Source organism: Sciurus vulgaris (genome assembly GCF_902686455.1).
Source record: "Sciurus vulgaris genome assembly, chromosome: 8".
NCBI classification, from domain to species: domain Eukaryota; kingdom Metazoa; phylum Chordata; class Mammalia; order Rodentia; family Sciuridae; genus Sciurus; species Sciurus vulgaris.
Genome location: NC_136468.1, coordinates 96,866,152 through 96,891,085, shown reverse-complemented (window position 1 = coordinate 96,891,085; position 24,934 = coordinate 96,866,152). Strand labels below are relative to the sequence as shown.

General features: G+C 40.9%; 1 protein-coding gene across 2 annotated transcripts in view; it reads left to right on the top strand.

Moving 5' to 3' along the window:
* AOAH (acyloxyacyl hydrolase) overlaps positions 1-6,062 on the top strand; it is a 225,359-nt gene extending 219,297 nt beyond the window's left edge. The window contains exons 21-22 of one of the 2 annotated variants that reach the window (XM_079151170.1): positions 3,593-4,560; positions 4,670-6,062. In XM_079151170.1, coding sequence (XP_079007296.1) covers positions 3,593-3,721 — 129 coding nt within the window. In that variant the 3' untranslated portion in view covers positions 3,722-4,560; positions 4,670-6,062. Of the gene's footprint in view, positions 1-3,592; positions 4,561-4,669 lie in introns of those variants that run through there. The other variant, XM_079151171.1, reaches the window with a different exon arrangement.
* The last annotated feature ends 18,872 nt before the right edge of the window (positions 6,063-24,934 follow it).

Here is a 24,934-nt window from a genome sequence, read left to right as displayed (position 1 = left end):
AAAAATTCTTGTAAGATCTTTAGGCTCATTTTTTTCTTTTTTAATGTAGCCAAGTGCAGTAGGGCACACCTGTAATCCAGTGACTCAGGAGGCTGAAGCAGGAGGATTGCAAGTTTGAGGACAGCCTCAGCAACTTAATGAAGCACTCAGCAACTTAGCAAGACCGTGTCTCAAAATAAAAATGAAAAGGGTCAGAGATATAACTCAGTGGTAAAGCATTCCTGGGTTCAATCCCCAGTGCAAAAAAAAAAAAAAAAAAAATCTAAAAGACCAAACAAAGAGGACTACAAGGCAAATTCTTTTATCAAAGAGATTTCACTCAAGAAATCCAGCTCAAGTGCATCCTAGAGTCAGTATAGACTCCACCCATCTCCTCTCAAATTCTCAACAGTGGTCACAGACCAATAGAAAGATGGCTCAGCACAATTCCAAATCACCGAGCAATTAAATAAAACGTCAGGCTCTATTATGAGAAGCTGACTTGATGAACTCAGAAGTTGCTTCTGGAAGCTATGGTTATGAACTAGACATGTTTATATGCAAGAAAGCAAAAAAGTGAACCCTGAAGGATTTTCAACTCTCAAGGAAGAAACCCAGAAGGGCCTAACTCCTTTAGCCAGAAGACCTCATATAACCAGAACACCCCACTCCCTGGCATTCTGCTGAACTAGACTGCACTCCATGCATGTGCAGGGGGGTAAGGGAGCAAGCCAGGCAGCCTATGAGCCCCTCCTGCTCCACAATTCTGTGTGCACAGGCAGAAGCAGGTGTCTCTGTCCTCTGGCCTTAGGACAAATGGTATGGAGATACGTGAAAAAAGCTTCCACCTATAAAATAAATGAGTTTGCACCCACCTGATGGAATACCACACATCAAATAAAAACAATGAAGCAGATCTATCTTTATGATGATAATACACCAACAAATACGTTGGTAATAGCAAAGCAAATAAAATTGTAAGGCAGTTATACAACTGTGTGTATCTGTTACCAAAAAGAGTTCACCTTACTGCATCTGTGTTTAGATTTTAAAATGATATTCACAGAGGGATCCACTATGTGTGTGTGTGTGTGTGTGTGTGTGTGTGTGTGTGTGTGTGTGTAAAATCAGTCAAACTCCTACACCCAATGCTAGAAGCTCCCTCTATTTTAATTACAGATAACTTTTTAGTCTGTTTTTTCTCTTTGTGCTGATTTTTCTCCTTCAATTTTCCTAGAAGGGATAGATATTGTTTTACTTTTTTAAAGTGAATAGAGAAGCACAAAAAAATAGCAGTGTTCAAGAAGGACTGATCTGGAAGGAAGGGAGCAGAGGACAGCTGGGCCTCTCCTGTGTGGTGTACCATGGGAGCGTGATAGGGATTGCTCATGTGAGAAGCCCCATGGTGCTCAGCAAACATGAGTCACATGAAGGGATGAAGGAACAATTACAGTGGATCACTTCATCATGAGCCACTCTCATTCGAGACCCGATATTTTAGCAATGCACATTCATAAATATTGTAATCTCTTGGAGTGACAGCCCACTAATTGCTTTCAAACCAAACAGTTGCCACGTGCTCAAATCTGAGCTTTTTCACTTTCCTCTTCTTACCCTCACTCCGTCTCCTCCCTTATGAACACAGAGATGAAATAAATGCCCACAGATGCCTTGGCATGTCATACTTCTTAGAAAGACAGCGTAGGTGTATCAAGTTTAAAGCCAAAAAAAAAGGCAGAGGAACTGGTCACTTTCCACAGACCTGGCAGCACCCTCCTTCATTGAGAAATGGCAGGGAAAACAGACACAAGACCAGGCCTCTGTCTTCGAAGACACTGATTGCTTTGTATGGGAGATGATCTGACCCTTCCTGAAAAACATGACCAGCTTGACAGGCAGCCTTTGACTTGTTCCAGGTTTAAGCACAAAGTGTGTGTGTGTGTGTGTGGTGTATGGTGGGGGGGTGTTGTGTTGTTGGGCGGTGTTGTGGATGTGTATATGATGTGTGTGCTATGTGGTAAGGGGGTGTGTGAATGTGCTTGTGTGGATGTGTGGATGTGTTTGTGTGCGTGGACCGTGTATATTGTGCAGGTGTTGTATGAGTATAGCATGTGGCTGGGCTGGTGTGTAGTATGTATGGTATGTGCTTATGTGTAAAGGGAGTACAGGGTGTTAGATACTGTGTGGATATTATGTGTTTGATTAGAGGGAATTTTAGGTCTACCTCAGAAGGCCCAGGAACACATAAAAATACTGAGGATATTTAATGCCATGACTAAATCAGTTCTAGCTTTTCTAACAACTACTAAAATATTACACAAAATTTAGACCTAGGATGGACTTTAGATCAATGACTCCACCTCATTCACTGTGGAAATAAGAGGGCTAGGGCCCAGAGAGTCCAAGAGAGATGTTCAATGTCACACAACCCTGCCTATCAAAATGGTGAACTGTCAACCCCTCTGTAGGGCAAGTGTCCCTGTGCTTTTGAATAAAGTCAGGGACACCTCCTTACCGCAACACTGCATTCCCGTCTAAGGCCTCCGGCAATCATGTTTCTCTTATTATTCAGCATTAAAAATTCACTGTGGAGATGGACTCATCTGGGACCCAGAGGCCTGGTCAGGTCTCATTTGCCAAATGAGGGTATTATCTGTAGAGAAAGAGCCTCCTCTTCCGAGGGATGCTGATGACACGCCAGGGTGCTGGACAACCAACACAGGATCCTGCTAACATGGATGAAGGGAAATTTGACATGCGGCAACAGAATCAGAGAGTGGGAATTATGCAGGAGAGCCAGAGCTTAGCCCATTAGGCATTAAGCAAGGATTTCCCCCACCCAGGCCTCCAGCTGGACTGCCCACACCCACGGCCCCCTCCAGGACCCCACCCCTGCAGGGGCCCTGCTCAGCCTCATCTCAGGCACTCATAGTCCCCTGGCAAGCCACTCCCTCCCTCCCTCCAGGCCTTGGCAGAGGCTGTGTCCTCCTCCACGCTCACCATTTACCCACAGCAGCCTCTGGCCACCTCCTCCTTGAAAATTCAGCTCAGCCATCACCTTCTTGCAAGAGGCCATGCCCCTTTCCCACTTGGCAGGGTTGATACCCTTCCCCTCTGGTGTGCCCCTCATCATCACAGCCCGCCCTAGGGGTTTGGTGGTGACATTTTGTATGCCTGGACCCTCCCTAGACTCAGAGTTCCTAGAAGGGAGGCTCCATCATAATCATCTCCAAACCCAAGCCTCAGGCCTGCAGCAAATGTTAACTGTCCACGGATAAATGCATAAATGATTTCTGAGAATGTGTCCTTGATATCTATTATCAAATAACAAATTACTTTGGCAACTCAAAACAATACACACTTATTATCTTGCCATCTCTGTATGTCATAGCTTAGCTGGGTCCTCTCCTTAGGATCTCACAAAACTAAAATCAAGGTGTGTGATCCAGGCCATGTTCTCATCTGGAGACTCACCTACAGAAGAACTGTGTTCACACTCACTTGGCTTGTTCTAGGGTCTGCCCACCACAGAAAAAATAAAGTAAATCTTGCAGGTCAGTTATTTCCCTTTTATAATTTCCCTTGTCCTCCTCCTTTGGGTTCTTTCTTGCAGGTGTCTTCATTGCTGCTGGCAGAGAATTTCTGGAAGAAGGTGAAGCTCCAGTGGCCCCAGGTCCTGGGAAAGGAGAATCCATTCAACGCCCAGATTGAGCAGGTGTTTGGAGACCAAGGTGGACACTGAGTGTCTCAAGCACACACACAGCCGAGAAGCACAGGGAGGCAGAAACTTGGATCAGCTCATCAGCAGCCTGTTACAGGTCCCTGTGTCACAGGCCCAAAGGACCCTCAGCAGCAGCATCTTTGCAAAATTCTTTCCCCAAGAGCACAGCTGAATAACAGTGTGGCGCTGTGTTCTTCTAGGACCAATTTCCCTCCAACTTTCCTTGAAGTAACCCTTAATAAAACTTTTTGGGGATCACTTCCAGCAAGAAAATATTCTGAGCCCTTCAAGAGTGAATCATTTTAAAAAGGGGGCTTCTTAAAACATGAAACACCCAGTGATGTTCAGCAATTTGCTCATGATCTTGGTGTGTCAGGGCCTAACCCTGTCTCTGTCGGTGACTTAAAGATGGACCAGCAAGCTGAGGCTTTACCTAGAAAGGCTGCTGGATGGCTGCCAAGGACTTAAACAAGCAGGGACAGTTCAACTGTCATGGGCCCTTTTTAAAACCAGCATGCAAAACCATAAATACAAAATTAGGCATAAACTTGAATACTTATTTAGAAGGAGAAAAGAAATCAGAGCAAATCAAGAACTTTTAAAAGTCAACAAGTACCATAAGACCATAAAAATGATAAAAATCCTTTCTTTGGAAGCTTCTGCTGGAAATCGAACCGAGGGCTTCCTACATGCTAGGCAAGGGCTCTACCACTGAGCTACATTTCCAGTCCAGCTTTCCCTGTCTTCTGAAGCTGCATAATCTGATTGTCTCTTCCTTACAACAATGATTTTGTGATGTCATTGCCTTCAGAAAGAATTATGAACTAAAATTTGTTGCTAATCATTGATAGTTTAAAAGAGTTTCTTTCAAGGGCTGGGGAGATAGCTCAGTCGGTAGATTGCTTGCCTTGCTAGCATGAGGCCCTGGGTTCAATCCCCAGCACCGCAAAAAAAAAAAAAAAAAAAAAGAGTTCTTTCAGCTACATGAATCGTTAGTGGCAAAGTTGTATGAATCTTCAGGATTGTCATCACAGTGGGAAGATGTCTGTCAGGTTTCTTTGGATGCAAGCTGTGAAAGACTCACTCTCCATTTCTAGCATGCTTGACCCTCCATACTGCAGGTTCTGCCCCTGTGAATTCACTCAACTGAGGATCAAAAATATCTGAAAAAAGTTGTAACTGTACTGAACATGTACAGACTGTTTTCCTGTCATTATTCCCTGAATAGTACAGTATCGCAACTATTGCATAGCATTTACATTGCATTAGGTATTATAAGTGCTATATTTTGGATCTTGAATGTCCCCCAAAGGCCATGCATTAAAGGCTTTGACCTCAGCTTGCACTATTGAGAAGCAGTGGAAACTTTAAGAAGCAGGTCCTAATGACAGGTCCTAATGAGAGGTTTTTGGTCACTGGGAGCATGTCCTCAAAGGGAATTGCATAGAACCTACACACATCCTTCGGTATACTTCAATGTCTAGATTACTTATAATACCTAATGCAATGCAAATGTCACATAAATATTGTTAGGCTGTATTATTTAGGGAATAATGACAAGAAAAATGTCTATATATGTTCACTGTGGACACAATCATCACAGACCTAAGTACACAGTACACAATCTGCCAGTGGTCAGACATGTGGTTAGCTGAATCACAAGTGTGGAACCCGTGGATACCAAGTGCTGACTGCAGATGATTTATCATCAAATATATTCTTGACTGTGAAAGGCTGAGCACCAGAGCAAACCATCTCCTGCTCACCATGCACATCAGATAAAGGGAAGCCATTGCCACTGACTGGCTTCTATACATCTCTTGTCTCATTTCTCCTCCATGAGCCACATATATCTACACTGCAATAGGACTGTTGGCCTTTGGTCACCTTTGTTATGACACTCATGGACATTATCTAGCAATAGTTTAACTGTACACAGAAATAACCACAAACCACACAAAGATTATCTTCAACTGCCGCGGTTTAAATCCTGAATGTACCCCAAAGATCCATGTATTAAAGGATTGTTCCCAGCTAAGGGCATTATTGTGACAATGTGCAAGATTTAAGAAGAGGGGCCTAGTGGGAGAAAGTTAGGTAATTGAGGGTGTGACCTTGAAGGGGATATTGGGACTCCAGCTCCTTCCTCCCTCTCTCCTTTTGCTTTTCCTGCTGCCAAGAGAATAGCCCTCCTCTGCCACAAACTCCCACCATGAGGTACTATGCCACCACAGGCCCAAAGCAACAGGGCCAACTAATTATGAGCTGAAACCTCTGAAACTATGAGCTAAAATAACCCTTTCTTCCCTTTAAGTTGATAATCTCAGGTGTTTTGTTATAATCATAAAAAGGAGACTAACACATAAAACCAATCTACATGGATCTCCATTTTGACTTCTGATTGGCTAGGCAAAGACAGAATCCCCAAAATTTCCATGGCCACATACATGAAAATATGACAGAGAAAGCAATTGTGTTTAAAATATCTTTCTTTTGCAACTTTCACAAAGCATAAGACCTTGTGGACACATTTCTGGGGCTTCTTTCTCCCAGCTTTGGAAGACACTCTAAGACTTCATTAGACTTATGGTAGATCCACCTCCACTCACAAGGTTAATTTGCCAGGTGGTATGTCTGCTTCAATTTGGGGGACTGGTGGGCTGGCAGACTTAAAATGTGCATCCATTCATTTCGGTCACATGGGCAGCACTCTTGATTCAGCATAACCAGCACCTGTCCCCCGGAGACAGGTCAACAAAGGGCACTAGCACATTGTCAGGAAGTTTCTATTTTAAGCAGAAAATAAAAACAAGGAGAATGAATTGGAGAGTGAGAGGTGTAGAGGTGCTGGGCTGTGGAAACCCTGCATACCCACCTCCTGAGGGATGTGTCCTCTCCCAGGATCTTAGTAATTGTAACTTACTCTGGTGTTTCAGCATCTCATGTTATTTTTAAGCACCAAAAATACCAATAAGGGTTTTTAATCTGAAATCTTAATCATTCAGTCTCAATAAATTCAGAGAACACAGCACTAAAACTATATTACTTTAGAAAGAATTCTATCCACAGTTTTGGAGGTTCTAGTCCATGATTCATTGTCCCCACTGCTTTGGGCCTGTGATGAGGCCACACATCGTGGCAGGAGGAGATGACAAAACAAAACTACTCATCTTACAGCCAGAAAGCAAAGAGAAAAAGAGGAAGGATGCCAGGTCCCAAACTCCCCTCTGGGGACACATTCTCAGCAATTTAAATGCTTCCTACTTAGACCACGCTTATCAAAGGTTTCACACCTCCAAACAGCACCACCCTGAACGCCACGCCTTTAACACATGGACCCTTGGGAGACATTCAGCATCCAATCTACAGCAAACCATTTCCATCTCTGACCAGGCTCATGGAGGACGCCTGAGTTCTGAACCCTGTCCCTACTCCCAGAGCATAGCACCAAGTAATCAAGGGAAACAAGGGCAAACCACCTCGCTTTTTGAGAAAACACCAGTACAGCATAAAGTAAGTACTAAATTCAAATAAATAATAAATACCAACATTGTCATCAGGAAAACTGGAGGCTAAAGTCAGACCCTTTGCCCTGGTCAGGAGCCATGAGTAGACCCATCTACTTCTGTCTCTATTTTCTATACTCCTGACCAACCCAGACACGTTCCTCCATTGAGATTTGACCATCGCTCACTATGGTTTGGGAGTGTTCTGAATCCATAGATTCACTGAGTACTTCTTATTACTTCTAGGTGCTCAGAATTTATAGGCTAATTGTGGAGGAACAGCTCCTTTCCCACACTTCTAAGCTATAAACCACTGTCCTCCACCTTGAGTTTTTTGAATCAAGTCGGGTGAATGCTGTCCTCTGAGAGGCACCTGAAGGGCTTTTCTGGGTGGCATGCACCCTTCTCCCCGCTATTCCCCATTCCTGGGAGTGAGACTCACCAGAACCTGAACCAAAGCTGCCTGGGAGAGAAACCTGGCCAGTCACATGCACTCCTGTGTCTGTTGCCTCTGCATCAATGCCTGGTCCACCACAAGTTCTCGAGAATAGTATTGAATGAAGGAATGGGGACTGAGTGCTGCTCTCCAGGTCATATTTTATTATACTTTGCTTTATTAAGATAACCGATCTCTTTTTTGACACATTTGAATTATCATGTTCCTTGTGGTAAGAAGAGAAAAAGGTAAAAAGAGAAAAGCAGTCCATTGAGAAATTGCCCTTCTCTCCAGGCACACCTGGTGGACAGGTGTGGGGTTCCTGTGTGGTCTTCATCTAGACACCCCAAAACTCTAAGGTAATTTGTTTCTTTTGCTATCAGAAAGACCCATCTTGCCCTTCACCATTGAAATGGAGTTCATCATTTTCCTTGTGAATAATTTCCAAATACCTCTATTTCCACCCACCCCTAAGCATTTTTCATTAGGATTCAAGTCATATAATAAAAGGTTTCTGCCCTCCCCCAACAAAAGCAGATCTGCTAAAAGTCTTTATATGAGACTCGTACAGATACATATATAGCACGTTCCTGAGTCCCCCAGGAATCCACAGGGGCTTCTCCATCCCATGCTTTCACTGATTTAATCCCATAGTTAAGGTATTCTTAACAGAGGACCACTGAGATCCCCCAGAATCAAGAGTGCCTATAAATTTGAATGGGAAAAAAATTGTCTTCACTCTCTTCAAACTAAAATTTAGCATCTCCTTTCAACACGAATGCAGAAACAAAGCACAGCTGAATTAGTAGTTGTTTTGTCACTCTTATTTTCAGGTCACATTACAGTTGTTGCCAAGACAGCTGATTCTTGATAGTCCTGATAGTCATATTCTGTAAAGTTGTCTCCATCACTGGGTCAGCAAATACTAACCGCTGCTCCTAGGGGCAATGCAAACACTTTTGCTGGCAGGTCAGAGGCCCGCGAGCCTCCAGTCACAACATTTTGTCAACCGATCGATGCATAACCTTGTTGTATGTGTGGTTTGTGTTTAAAGAGGCTTTATTTAAGATTGAGTTGATTCCTTAGCATTGAACTCAGTGCCAGCAGCAAGATAACTCATGCCTCAATGAAGGTTCTCTCACAGGTGTTTTCTCTTTAGGGTACATCACAGCCTTGACTGAGGAACACCCACCAGCACTTCAGCACTACACTTAGGGGCCTTTTAAACAATGAAAGCACATGCAAAAAAATGCACAAAAACACGGAACTACAGATAGCATGAAAAGGACACGTGTTTACAGTACGATGGCTGAAACGAGCAGGTAGACCGTCACCTGAGACCTCAGGTGGGAATGTGCAGGTTAGGCAGGTCAGGCAGGTCAGCACGTTCACTGCTCAGCATGGTCATGAATAACTGCAAACACCATGATTATTAATTGGAAGTTACAGATTAATTGCAGCAAGTTGATGAATTCACAAATAAACAATCCACAAATAACTAGAACCCATTGTATCTTGAAATATTGTTTGTGGTCATCAGTGCTCTAGAACCGCTGTGGTTGTAAAAGCCACCACTGGAGCTGGGCACATGGTACACGCCTGTTATCCCAGTGGCTGGGGAGGCTGAGGCAGGAAGAGCTCACGTTCATGGCCATCCTCAGCAATTTAGCAAGGCCCTAAGCAACTTAGCAAGATCCTGACTCAAAATAAAAAATAAAAAGGCTGGGAACGTGGCTCAGTGCTAAAGGGCCTCTGGGTTCAATCCCTGGTACCAAAAAAATAAATAAATAAGATAAAAAGAGCCACCACTGGATCTTGTTATTTAATACATGCAAAAATTAAGCACACGTATTAAACATATGCCCATTTTAAAATGTTTCAAAGTTTTTTTTAAATACTTTGATATTTGATTTGAATAGCATTGTTTTCCTTTGAAATGCTATTGTTTCATTTTTCATACTTGAAAATGTTATTCTAATGAAACTGATCAAATATGTTGTGTGCATGTATGGGTATGTAACAAGGAGTCCCACTGTTATGTATAATTATAATGCACCGATAAAAAAAAATTAAAAACAAATAAAGTCATTCTGGGAAGGGACTTCCAAGATTTTCCAGCCCACCAAAGGGGTGCATGGTGCTAGAAGGTTGTGGTGCTTTTAGACAAAGAACTTAACAGTCTAGAAAGTTTAGAAGCACTGAATGCTTTAGCTTCCTGGGAGGTCACAGGGTGGACGGCCTGCAGTCAAAAAGCCTGCTCAGCTCATCCTCCGCCAACACTCTGATCCAGAGCTCTTTCCTGGCCTGATGCCTATTAGTGCCCTGTGGCCTCTTGCTTTATTGAAGTGGCCTGGAAGATGCTGCTTAGGGGAATTAGCCTCTGTCTAATGCACTTGCTGGCCTTGTCGAGAGAGGGATTTCCCAGGCCTATTAAGAGCAGAGTGCCCAAATCTCTCCTCATCTTTGGTGTGAAGCAAAATGTGTTCGGAACCTTCCTCCTGGTGACAAGAGCTTTCCTGGTAGAAGTAAAACACAAAGGCAGCCTCTCAGAGACACACAGCACATGTTCACTGTAGTATGGATTTCCTGATGAATGGACACATCAATATGCTATTAACATGTCAGTTTCTCATTAAATCTGAGTACAGAATCCGTGTTTGCCCGGTGGGATGAACTCCCCTAATCTGATTTGGCAGAGGCTTCAGTATAAATATTCATACAAGCAAGGGTTCTTTTAATCTGGTCCTTTGCTTGCAATAAAAGGGGGTGGAGAGAAGGTGCTTTTAAAGCCTGTTTTCTGGGTCACTTCTTAAAACCACCATATCAAAAAATAATGGCCTCATCATCATGACTCTGTCGTTAAGGAGGATTACACTTCTGAAGCTCTTGGATGGATGGAAATGCAGAGGAGAAATAAAGCCCACACAATGAGGCTTGCTAAAGATTTCTGCAGGCATTGTGCTTCTGGCTGGCTGCTTTGTTTTTAATTAATTACATGGAGCATTTGCAGGAACCCTTTCAGCCTCAGAGCCCTGCTAATGTAACTCCCGGGTTCACAAAGCTCCGGTCAATAAACCTCAGCAGATAGGCAGGAGGACACATCAAGGGCTTCCGTGATCAGTCTGGCTCCAAGACCCTTCGGACCCTGGGGACTTGCAGTTTCACCTGAGGACTCTGCCCTCTGAGATGTACACTTTGCACAGACTCAGGAAGGCCCAGAGGTGTTAATATTTTTACAGTGATTTATACATTGTAACTCTGTAAATATCAGCTGAAGCCAGGACATCCGGTGAGGTTGCCAGAGGAGCAGAAGGCTTTTGAGGAATAAGTGAAGGCTCCAGGCTCATCTAAGTTTCATGAAAACAACAAAACTCTGTCCCACAACCTCCTGGAGCTGGAGGACACATAAAATTAACACAATCAGTGGGAATTCAAGAAGCCACAGGTTTCGGAGACCTTAAGCTCCTACATCTTGGTTACATCCTTTGATAAATGGGAGCAATGATATTGGTGTCCCAGCACTTACGGAGGGCTAAGTGGCAAGCACAGGGCATGAATGAACTCACCTAACACAGCCACTGTGTACACCTGGTCTGCCATAATGCTGTACTTTTACAGATAGGGAAATGGAGTCTGGGAGCAATTAAACAAGACTGCTGGTCTCATAAATGATGAATCAGGAATTTGAAACTAAGCCATCTGGCTCCAAAGTTCATGCTCCTAGCCTCCAATCTACCCCACCTTCCTGAAAAGGGAATGTGCTTTTTAGCCATATCTACTGCAAGAAATTGGATCATCAATGTTCCAAAAAATATCAGCATCATATGAACAGGATGCACAGTTGTTGTGCAGGGCCCCAGAGGAACGCTGCAGAGGGACTTCAGCCATGTCAGTGTAGAACTTAGCCCACTTAGAAAGAAAAAGAAGAGGCTCTGGGTTAACAAACGATGGAACAATAGGAAGGAACTGGTTACTGTCCACACTGCGGTCATGTGCAGGACACAACCAAGGGTGTCACGTTGGGCTTCCATTACAAGACGAGGTCTGCGTACATGCACCTCCCATCAATGTTGTTATTCAGATGACTGAGTATCTCGTTGAAATTTGAAATTTCTTGGGTGAAAAATACATCTGCAGAGTTCAATTGAGGCCAGGTTGCTTGTTCAGTATCTCAAGCCCAAAAAGATGAATTAATCTTAAAGGAAATAACATTGAACTTGTTTGCAATTCAGTTACTTTGATTCAGCAAGCCACCACAGCTAAAAAAAAAAAAAAAAAAGAATAAGGGAAAGTTTTGGGATAGTATATGTATCTCTGCAAGTGGAACAATTCATCAGGCTGATGAATAAATCTAAGAGCTCATTTCTCCTCCTCTGCCTTCACCCTCTTGAGCCCTAGTGGAGGTCCTCCTTGAAAGTTACATTCTTATTTCATTGTGCAGAACAAATTATTTCTCCTCTCTTTACTTTGTTCCTCTGAGGTCCATCTTTCTACATGAAAAGATTCATTAGTAGAGTTTGTGAAACTATCTGCTCAGAAAAGAACATATGCTACTCCCTTGCGGGACAGACGTAGCTGTGGACAATGGTGTATAAAATGATGATGATGATGATGGTGATGATGATGATGATGATAATAATAATAATAATTCTTTATCATTTTGCACTTCTAAACTGTTTTAGAATCCATACCTGACCTAGAATCCAGAAACCATATCAATATTTGGATAAATTTTCGTCTAAAAAGTAACAGGTTTTTATAATACAAAAACATACATAAGTAGGGTCAAAAGGCAAATGGAAAATAGAGGGAAATGTCACTCATCTCATAGACAGAGCTAAGCTTCCATGATAGAGAGTTCTTGAAAATCAAGCACAAGACCAACAACTGAAATTTTTAATTGATAGAGGGTACAAATGGGCTGAGTTCACAGAAAATAGAATCAAATATTCCTTATATAAACAAAATGTGAAAATAGACTCAACCTCACTTGTAATTAGATAAATGTAATTTAAAACTACACTGAGAGACTTTTGTTTTCTGATCAAGCATGTACTGATCAAGCATATAAGGAGTTTAAAACTTGACACTCCACACAACATGGAGGGGAGGAGAAGAATAGAAGTTCAATTAGACAAAGGGGAATGAAGGGAAAGGAGGGGAGTGGGACTAGGAAAGGCCGTGCAATGAATCTGACATGACTTTCCTACGTTCACATATGAATTCACCACAGTGAAAATCCACATCATGTACAACCAGAAGAATGGAATTTTAATTGGAATAAGTTATACTCTATGTGTTTATGTCAGAATATACTCTACTGTCATGTGTATCTAAAAAGAACAATTTTTTTAAAAAAATTTGACACTCCATTCTCATAATACATAAAAAACTGAAAATCAACAATTCTTCTTGGATCTTTCAGAGAACTGAGGTCAAAGGGAAACCAATGCCTAAACACTAGAAAGACACAGACACAGATAAACTAAACTTACTGAAGCAGAAGCCCAAGAGCAGAAACATCCAAGGAAAAGAGGACAGGGTATATCTTTTCTAACTTCCAACAGAAGTTTACAAGGCATACCAAAAGGCAAAAAGATAGTTTGAGGAGACAGAGCAAGCATCAACCACAAGTAGATATGACAAGGTTACTGGTATTATCAATCTAGGAATTTAAAACAGTGATGAGGCCAGGTGTGGTGGCTCACACCTGTAATCCCAGCAGCGTGGGAGATTGAGGCAGGAGGATCACAAGTTCAAAGCCAAACTCAGCAAAAGTGAGGCATTAAACAACTCAGAGAGACCCTGTCTCTAAATAAAATACAAAATAGGGATGGGGATGTGGCTCAGTGGTTGAGTGCTCCTGAGTTCAATCCCCAGTACTGCCCTCCACCCACCCCAAAAAAAGAAACAGTGATGATTACTATGATAAAGGCTCTAATGGAAAAAACAGAAGGGTAATATAAGCAGAGATATGGACATTCTAAGAAATAATCAAAAAGAAATGCTAGAAGTAAAAGCACATAATGAAAAGGAAGAATGCCTTTCATGGACCCATTAATAGACCACACAGCCGAGGAAAAGGATTTTTTGAGCTTGTCCACAGGGACTTCCAAAATGGAGGGAAAAAAAAAGAAAAGAAAAGAATGGAACAGCAATCCAAGGGCTGTAGGACAACTACAGAAGGTGCCACATACACATAACAGCGATACAAGAAGAAAGAGAGATGTGAAAAAATGAGGGATGTCAATGTTGAAAAATCTACACCTCAGCATATTATATTCAAACTGAATAAAACCAAACACAAAGGAAGTATCTGAACTTTGGATGATTGTGATGTGTCGGTGGGCATTGATTGATTAATACCCAATGGACCAATCCCATAAGGAAGGTTGACAGCTGGGGCAGCTGTGTATGTTGGGGAGGGGGGAGATGGGAACTCTATATCTTCTACTCAGTTTTGCTCTGAACCTAACACTACTCTGAAAAAATGATGCTTTTTTTTTTTTTTTTTTAAGTTAAGCCAGTTGGAGGCAATTTGGTAAGTGGAGATATGTACTCACTTGCTAAAAAGTCCATATTGGTTCTTTTTAGACAAAAAAAAAAAGGAAGGAAGGAAGGGAGGGATGGAGGGAGGGAAGGAGGCAGGGAGGAAGGCCACCCTGTGCATTTAGGCAATAGGTGATTTTTTTCTAACTCTAATCTTCATGCTAGAATATTATCTTAGGTACTAAGTTTTATACATGACCATCAAAATATTTTGAAATTTCTGTCATTTCTGAAAAAGCAAATTCTCTAATAAAGAGAAGACTACATTCTGTCCAAAAATTCAATTTTACTTCTTATAGAACAATAGCAGACATTCAGGAAGTGAAGATTTTTTTCTAAAAATTTGCTTAAAATTATATCAAAAATACAAAGTCCTTAGAAGCAAACCTATCAAAAGACTTATAAATCTTCTAAATCAAAGATAATCCCTGACTAGAGGAAATTTTAAGAGACCTAAATAAATGGAGATATGTAAACCCTATATTTATAAATTGGAAGCTCAATATTATTAAGCTGTTAATTCCACTAAAATTGATCTATAGTTCAACCCTAAATATAATCTCTGAGGCTTTTTAAATGATTCTAAAACATAGAGAATGATCCAAAGAACCTAGGTTAGCCAAAGTAACTTCAGAGGAAAAGGAAAAAGAAAAACTAGAGGTATTTCACTACCTAACTTAAAACTTTTTGTAAAACTACAATAAACAAGACAGTGTTATTGACATGAGGAGAGACACATACTCAACAGAATAGGACAGAGGGTCTGGAATCAAACCTCCATTTATAGTCATTTAATTTTTTTTTTAAGATGACAAAGGAATTCAAGAGAAAAAGAAAACCTTCTCACTAAGTGATATTGGAACAACTGGATTTTTAAAAATGACCTTCCACCTTTATATTATATCATATATAGAAATTCATTTGAGATGGATCTAAGACCTAAATGTAAAAAGCTCAAACAAAAACATTCCCAGAAGAAAATACTCTCACAATTTGGGGGTAAATCGAGTTTTATAGATAAGGCACAGACATAACCACCAAAAATGAAAACTGATGTTAGACTTTAGACACAATTGACATTATTCTGTTAAATTCGACATGATTTTGAACTTTTGCTCATCTAAAGACACCACAGATGGGGAAAACTATTCTCAAATCATACTTAAAGAATTTCCAAAAATCAATAATAATTTTTTAATGAGGAAAAGATTTGAACATACACATGTCCACAATTTTTTTAAAAAGGTACATGAATGGCCATTAGGAATGACCAATATGAAAACATTCTCAACATCCTAGTCATCAGGCAAATAAATGCAAATAAAATCTCAAAGAGATATTATAGCACACCAGAATGGCTAAAAACAAAAAGATTGACAACAATAAGTGCTGATAAGGATGTAGAGCAACTGAAACTCTCATGTATAGGCACTTGCCAGGGGCAGTGCTGAAGATCAAACCCAGCGTATCACATATGCTGAGCAAGCCCTCTGCCACTGAGTTACAAGCCCAGCCCCCTATAAGCACTTCTGAAAAGTTTATTATAAAACTAATTATAACTCTAGCCTCTGAACAGCAAGTTCACTCCTAAGTATTGACTAGCATATGTCTGCAAAAGACCTACCTAAGAATGTTCATAGCAGCTCCATTCATAAAATCTGAAAGCTGGAAAGCTAGTCACCATCCAGATGTTCATCAACTGAAGAATAGATATACACATTGAAATTCTCCCCAGCAACATAAAACAAACTACAAACACATTCAACAACATAAAACAGTCTCAAAAGTATAGTAAGTAAATATATATTCATACATGTTTCGCATGTATATGAAATTCCAGAACAGGTAAAATTGATCTGTGATGAAAATAATCAGAAAATTGTGGGAACAGGAGAAGGTTGACTGGGAAGGAACATGAGAGAACTTTCTGGAGTGATGGTACTATCTTGATAATAACTTGAATTGCACAGATGCTTGCATTTATCAAAACTCAGGGAATAGATACCTATGATTTGTGCACTTCATTGCATGTAAATTTTATGGACAATGGGAGGTTAAGTGTGTGAATGTATGAATACCTGTGTCTACTGTTCACCTCCATATAAATTTCATTCAGGGGGACATTTTTAGCATGTTAGAAATGACATATTTGTATATGTACGCTATAGTCAAATCATTTTTCTAACAAAACTCGAAAGTCTATAAAAGGTCACTGGGAGAATCCATTAAAATGTTACACTGTTTATTGTGGCCTGCATATTTTTAAAAGCATATAAAAAGAGTTTCAGGTCTATACTTTTACTAAGTTATTGATTTAATTACAAGAAGGAAATAAGCGGGGAAGAAAATTGTACCTTGCTAAACTCGAGACTATAAATAGTGTTATAATTTGGAAGAGGGAAAAGTACAAGGGAAAAGGGGAAAAAAAAGGATCATTAGGTTCATGAATTACCTTGAAAGCACAACCTTAAAATAAAACTACTTTAATTCATTCCCATCCTGAGAAAATGTACAATATAAAGCCAACAGTTCCTCCCTGGCCTACTGATAAATTTATTAAGCTAAGTGACTTCTGCTGTCCCCATTCAAAGAAGAAGAAGTGAATCCCTCAACAATTTGCAAAAGGAGTCAAGAGACATTAATTAGATGTGAAATTATATTGCAGAGAACATCAAGGCTGATCAGCAGACCAAGGACACAATAGGACTCTCTACCACTGGAAAATCTGACACTTGGGGTGCTGATTATTGGCTTTCCATACTACAGCCCTGCCCTCTTCTCCAGCCAGGCCTGGTATAAAGACTAGTACACAATATGGATTAAAAGCCAAATATTGGCAAGGAAGTCAAAATGTTCATAGCATTTTAGAATCTTTAGTATTTTTAATACATGCTAGAAGCAATGTAACATTTTTGCATTACAGTTAGGCAGTGGTTGGAATGTTGACTCTGCTGTGTGACTTTGCGAAAGTTACTCAACCACTCTCACCCTCAGGTTCCCCATATTCTTATATCCTTATATTTAACATAAGACTTCTATGAGGATCAAATGAAATAATACATATAAAGCACCTAATACTGGTCCACAATACCTTATTCTTATTCCCCAAATCCAAAAAGCTCTGAAAACCAAAGATTTGTTTCATAACTAATTTGGACACAAGACTCACTGTCAGGCACCTATCATCTGCCATTTGCCTTCCTCTCACCTGTCCATCGCCTGCCTTACACCTATCCATCATCCACCACCCAAGGTTCACCTCTGGATCATCCGACAACAGTCAGCAAACTGATTGCCAACCTCCAGTGGAGCACCAGCTGCCTACTATTGCCTGGAAGTTCACTGTTACAGTACCTGCAGGTTTGATTACACGTGGCTGCCGCCATTTTGAGACAGCAGCCAGGCCCCATAGACCCCTGGGACCTGACTGAGCCCCATCTCCAGGTCTCCAGGACCCCTCAGCCCAACCGATCACTCTCTGCCTCCAGGGCCCTCACATCGACTAACTGCTCCCTGCCGCCAGGACCCCCAGACCAACTGACTGCGCCCTATCACCGGGACCCCAGACCGACTGATTGCACCCGGCCTCCAGGATTCCGCAACTACACCAAACACACCCCACCTCCAGGACCTCCAGCTAACCACATCCACATCCCGAGCTGCAGCTCCCCATTTGCTAACACATTCGGAAGCCAGAGCAGCTATCTTGGATAATCCTGGAAGCCATAGCTCCGATCTTCAGGTGGGGCAAATCCCATCCTGAGACACCTGCTAGAGACTTGAAGCTCATTTGTCAGGTACCTCTCATGCATCAGGCTACTGAAGACTGGGAGGTTTGAATACTATATGACTGTTATAGTGTAGATTTTCTTTTCTCTCCTTAATGAACAATTTTGAGTTTTTATTTCTTTACTTTTCTTGCTCTCTTTTCCTTTTTTCTCCTTAATTTGGACACAAAACTTGACCTGACCTGACACGAGGCAATTTAATCTTTATTTATCCCTCACTATCCGAAGTTCAGTTAAGGGACTGTGAACTCACCCTTGTTTGATTGCTAATTTTTAAATTCCCTTTACCCACCCAGTTCATGGCTTCCTGTGCATTATTTCAGTTTGCATTAAGAGATTATGGGAATTGATATGGTTACTTTTGAGTGGATTCTGTGATATCAGTGAGTTTGAGGTCATGTTCCATGAGAAAAGTACAGTTTTCAGGCAAAGCATTCTGCTGCCTCCAGACAGTCCTGTGTCTCAAGTTTAAAGAGAAAAAAACTATAACTGCTCTCATTCGCTCTTATTTGGAAGATACCATGAAACAAATGAGCAGTCAGGGAGGAGGAAGTGAGGAAATGGCCACAGGCATGAGCCCTGCTCCATTCCCCCAGGAAAACAGATAGCAGGTGAGTGACTTCCACTTTGCCTCTCACTTAGGTGCCTGCTGCCCACGCAGAGGATGAGCAAATTACTCCATAAAGGGTGCAGCTCCACAGCAAGTTTAAATATTAAATGGCTGCAAATGCAGCAGATGGCAAGCAAATGGGATTTTTGAAGAAACTAACTGTGGAAACTGGTTCTTGAGAATTGTATAAATTAAAAGGTAGGGTTAGTTACCAGAGGTAAATAACTCTCTGTTCATTTGAGACTGCTTAGTTCTTTAGCATCTGAAGGATGTCATACACTTGTGTACACATTTTAACTACATCTAATGCTGAATTCACCATTTTAAAAGACCTTTATTCCATTAAGAGTGTAAGTAACCAATCTTTCCAATCTCTCAAAGACTGCCTGAGAGGACCCAAAGCAACTAGGCAAAAACCACCAGAGATGTTTTGGCACCATCTGGTGGCGAGGTTGGAAACTACAGATGCACTTGTACCACTTTCAGCTAAATTACAAATTCAACTGGAAGAAGTTATTGACTGACAATATTGATTTCCTCAAGTGCTGACTTCCCACCCGAATTTCTAAAACCATCCCTACAAATTCATAGTCGTAAACTGAGATTCACACTATTAGACTGAGATAGTTGTTGTTTGTGTTAAAACATATTTTAAATGTTTTATAAAAATATTTTAAAGGATCAAAATGAACATCTATACATCCAGTACTTCTAATCCTCAAAAGACTTTAAATACCATTTGAAAGTATTAAGTAAATATTAAAGAAAAGAATTTTGAGTAATCATTCTTAGCCTTTGGGTCAGGTATGAGAACTAGGGAGATCTAAAAAGCTGTGGCCATTGTGAAAATAAAGACCACTCAAAATGACAACAGGTGAACACTATTCATTCAGAACTTGCTACATACTGTAGATGGGATCTTGAATATTCCCCAAAGGCCCATGGGTCAAAGGCTTGAGTGCCAATCTGTGACACTATTGGAAGATGGGGCCAGTGAGGGGTCTAATAGAAGGAAGATAGGTCATTGAGGACATTGGGATTCTGGCACCTTTCTGTCCCTCTCTAGAGCTAATTTGTATTTCTCACTATATGCAGGGTCCAGGAAGGAGAGAGTGCAATGAAGACCCATATACCACTTCCCTAAAAATAAAGTATACATGCAAGTTATATATTAAATTAACAAGGTGCTATATAAAGTGTATATGTTCTAGTCAAATGCCATGCCAAACATATCTTCATAATGCCCTGGAGGTCCAAGTTGGAATTTAGAAGTCCTGGACTCCTTGAAATTATGCATCAGAATATAGCCATCCTCACAAGCTCTTTTGCCACTCCTCTGGGTCAAGGAAGCACAGATACAATGGCTGACCCTTGAGAAGTTGACCCAGGGAAGAGGCCTTCACAGCCCCTGGAAGTACCTCAGCCATATGGACAGGGAATTCTGTGTGCATGATATCAGGAGCATGGTCTGGAAAGGGAGATGCAGGTTCTGGGTAGACGCTGCCCCTTGGGCTTGCAGAAGAGGTATATGCTTGGAGGTAGACTGAAGGAAGGGGAGGCAGATATTTAGGCCTGAAGTCCAAGGAAGGGGTTCTGTTGTCTCAGAAACCACTGTCTGGAATCCTCATAAAGAAGCCAATCCCCTATGATGCTCTCTTCTCACTTCCTAACAGCTTCTTATCTGTAGATCTTGGAGAAGGATTCTAAAGACTTTCTTAGATGAAAGATATCTTTCATGTCCAAAAGCCTGCTCAGGGACAGAATAGAAATATAGCTCCCCATTCCGGCAGTGTCCAAGTTCAGATTCTTACAGCTCTTAGCAACAGTCACAAACCCTTCTTGATATAAATCCATAGCAAAAAGTAAAATTCATGTCCCATTTTCAATTAGTCTATCCCACTGGTAAATCAGTTGTCTGAACTTTTGGTGTCAGGACGATGGTCATTGCATGTGTTTGTACTGGCCATCAGAAATGGACTGGGGATCTCATTATTCCTGAAGATAAATGTAGGTTATAGACTAGTTAAAAAGAAGGAGGAAGACTGGAAAGAAGGGAGGGAGAGAAGGAAGGAGGAAATCTTCCATAGAAGTTCTTTATTTTTTGTCTATTATAAATTAATTCCCCCTTGCCAGTAATTCTTTGTCAAGGTCAACAATGACAGTATCTTCAACCCTGTTATGCTATTCATTTGAAAACATGTCAAGAGCTGCCTGGAGATGACTTCTCTATTCTGTTGTCAAACCTATCATTTAACTTTTTGGCTTAGCTTGCTGCCAATCAGTGACAAACAGCAGAATCCAAGAGTTAGCATTATGACAAGGCCTTAAGAGTTTTTTTCTAAACTACTTTGAGCCAGCAAGCTCAAAATATTCCTTTTCTTGAAAACAGAATTTCTTGTATGCAATCATATTGTGACAGAGGGAAAAATGTTAAAATTAAATTTCAGAAGGAGCCCTTTTATCTAACACAATCAATTAACTGAAAAAGTCAATTAAAGTGGGAGAGCATTATAAAAGATTGCACACACCTCTCAAATATTTCTCTTCATTCATCACATGCATTGTAAAGACAGGCCTTTCTTTGAGCAAGTCTGCAGAATGAGTTACACAACCTCATAGCTTCTTTTCTACATAAGCAACCAATATGCACTGTCCTGGTCTCTAGAGATAATGAATATTTAAAGACACTTGTGAAAAAAAATCTCCGAGCTGTGTTCTTCTAGATTTCTACTGTTTTCCTCTTTTAAATACACTTAATATGGCAGCAATTTCTTTTAGAATCCCATAGTTGCCAGAGGGGGGAAAAAATCTTTTTGGACTTTGTTTATGTAATATTTGACTGGATCATTTACAATATATCATTTACAAGAACTTTTACAATTGGTGTGATAAGATCTAGGAACAAACACTATTGGCTCTTCTGACCTTTGTGGAAGCAGAAATACACACACCTATTACTGAGCAGTCGACTGGCCTCCAAAGGTTAATGGTTAATGGATTTTACCAAGGAATGAGTGAATTAATAGAGTGGTAATGTTAAGTGAGAGAATTTCTTTGTGATGCATGCGCATCTGATGCATGTGGGCACATGCACACACACACACACACACACACACACACACACACACACACTCCCCAATTTCTCAGGAGTATGGGTCCTAAGGGAATTCCTTTCGTTTCACTGAGAAGGGGTGGTTCATGGGGATCAAAGAAACCAAGAAAGATACAGGATATGGCTGTGTGCCAAATAAACCCACACAAAACAGCCTGAAACCATGCCCATTTAATTTCTCACGGCATCACTAGACCAAGCATCCAGGCACAGCTTAGCTGGGTCCCCTGTTCATGGTCTCACAAGGCTACAATCAAGGGTCGCCAGGTTATGTTTCTTTCTGGAACTTAGGGTCCCTTCCAAGCTCATGGGGACGTTGACAGAATTCAGTTCCTTATGAGTGTAAGATTGAGTCCCTCAACTCCTGGAGCATCTCTGTGGTTTCCTGCAGTGTGGGCCGTTCCGCGGATGTCGCATGATAGCTGCTTGCTTCTGTGAGGCTAGTAGGAGAGTTCCCATCTCCAAAACGCTAAGACAGAGCCTTAGACATCTCAGGTGGAATCTTAAATGGTCCTGTGGATGAACCCCTGTCCCTCTAACCGAGGGAGTAGCATCCCACCACGTTTGCCGTATTCCACTGGTAAGAAGCATATCACAGATCTCTCCCGCGTTTATCTGGGGAGGTGATTATACAAGAGCGCAATTCACTGGGGAGTGACCGACACAGGAGAGGAGAAGAGCAGAGCCTGAGGACCCATGGGGACGTAGGCAGCTAGCTAAGAGGCCACGACTTTGGGGAGAAAGAAATTCACTGGTCACACTTTGACAGTGTCATATGACAATCTCATGCACTCTGGGAATATTCAGTAAAACCTACACTGTATTTCAAGATTTGGGGATCGAGTTTGGGTTGTTGTTTTTTATTTTGTTTCTGTTTCACTTGTTAAACGCTTAATTCTCAGTTTGATAAAACCTACTTCTACAAATCGAGAACATGAGGCAAAGTTTTACTTAACCATGTAATGAGGGAACCAACAGAACGACAAAAAGAACTAGAAAAAAAAGGGGATTGGAGAAATGGGGAGGTAACTGTGGGAGAAATGCATGCAGAAATGGGAATGTCAAGTTAGGTATAAGGAATAAAAATGATTAGCTTTCTATAGAGTAATGCAACCACAATATGTGAGGTTATCATCTATCAGGCAGGTCAACAAACACACCATATCAACTTTCAATAAGATGAACTGTAACTTTATGGAGCAGTTAAAAATGGGCTGTCACCAAGTATATGAAAAAATGTCCAACATCTATAGTAATTAGAGAAATGCAAATCAAAACTGCTCTAAAATATCATCTCATTCCAATCAGAATGGCAGTGATCAAGAATACAAGCAACAGTAAGTGTTGACGAGGATGTGGGGGAAAAGGTACACTCATACATTGCTGGTGCGACTGCAGATTGGTGCAACCACTATGGAAAGCAATATGGAGATTCCTCAGAAAACCTGGAATGGAACCACCATTTGAACCAGCTATCCCATGCCTCAGTCTATACCCAAGAGACTTAAAATCTGCATACTACAGTGACAGCCACATCAGTGTTTATAGCAGCTTAATTCACAATAGCTAAACTATGGAACCAACCTAGGTGTCCTTCAACAGATGAATGGATAAAGAAGTTGTGAGATATATATATATATGTATATATATATATATATATATATGTATATATATACACAATGGAATATTACTCAGCCTTAAAGAAGAATGAAATTATGGCATTTGTAGGCAAATGGATGAAACTGGAGATATCAGGTTAAGTGAAATAAGCCAATCCCAAAGAGCCAAAGACCAAATGTTTTCTCTGATATGTGGCTGCTGATCCATAATGGGGGTGGGGGAGGGATGAATGGAGGAACTTTAGATTATGCAGAGGGGAGTGAGGGAAGGAAAGGGGGCAGGAGAGTGGGAAAGATGGTGGAATATGATTGACATCATTAACTTAGGTACTTGTTGATTGCACAAATGATATGGACTCTACATCATGTACAATCAGAGAAATGAATAGTTGTGCTCCATTACTGTACAATGAATCAAAATGCATTCTGTTGTCATGTATAACTAAATAGAACAAATAAAAAAGAAAAAAAATGGGCTGTCATCAGCTACAGTAGTTGGTCAAATCAACTTATAAACCAAGAGCATGATATTCAAAAATTTATGCAATCATTTTGCATTATTTGTAAATTTGAGCATTTATTACTGCACAGAATTTAGATTAATGAAGATGCTAAAATCTGTATTAAAATTATTTTAAAAGTAGTCGAGTTGTATTTTGGATATTTTGCTCCATATTGCATAGAGATTCCATCTCTAGTCTGTCTTTTCACTATAACAGAGAAAACTAATTAGTATTACACTATTTGTCTAATATAGGGAAATAGCCACTTTTGTACTTGGAATTTCAATTAATCTGAAATTCAGTGAGGTACTGTCAGAGTATAAAATTTTAGTCTGTTCCATTGCTTTAACAAAATACCTGAGGTTGGGTATTTCATAAAGAAAAGGTATTTATTTAGTTCACCATTTTAGAGCATGATGCCAATATCTTCACAGCTCTGGTAAGGACCCCAAGCCTCTCCCCAGGCATGAAATCATGGCAGATGTCATGGTGGACGCAAACACATGATAACATAGAAAGCTAAAGAGAGTTAGGAAGGGCCAATATTCCTCTTTGATAACAACCCTCTCTAGAGAAATAACCAGGATTCCATAAGAACTACCTTAATCTCTTCTGAGGACAGTGCCCCCAGTCACCCAAGGACTTCCCACTAGGACCCACCTCTTAAAGGGCCCACACTGGGGGACTGCATGAACCTTTAGGGAACACACTCAAACCATATCTTAAACCACAACAGGTAGGAATCAAACAGTGCTTCAAGAGTCATTTCTCTACAAAGTGTGAAGGGTTTACACAGTTTTATCTTTACATAAGAAAGGTAGCCAGGTGTGGTGGCACATGCCTGTAATCCCAGAAATTTGGGATCCTCAGAGATTCTGAACTTGAGAAGTTACACCTAGAACTGGCTTCTTGGCCCTCAGTCAGTTCCATTCACAAGAAGCAGGGTGGACAATCATTCTGAAGGATAGAAACGTGCAACTCTGGACTCTCCATGCTTCTGCCTGGGAGTTTTGGGGGTTTTAGGTCAAACAAGAGAAAGGTAATCTTTGCATCTTCACTCAAGTGACTTTGGCTGAAACCTAATAAAACTGGGACAGAAAATAAATTCAAC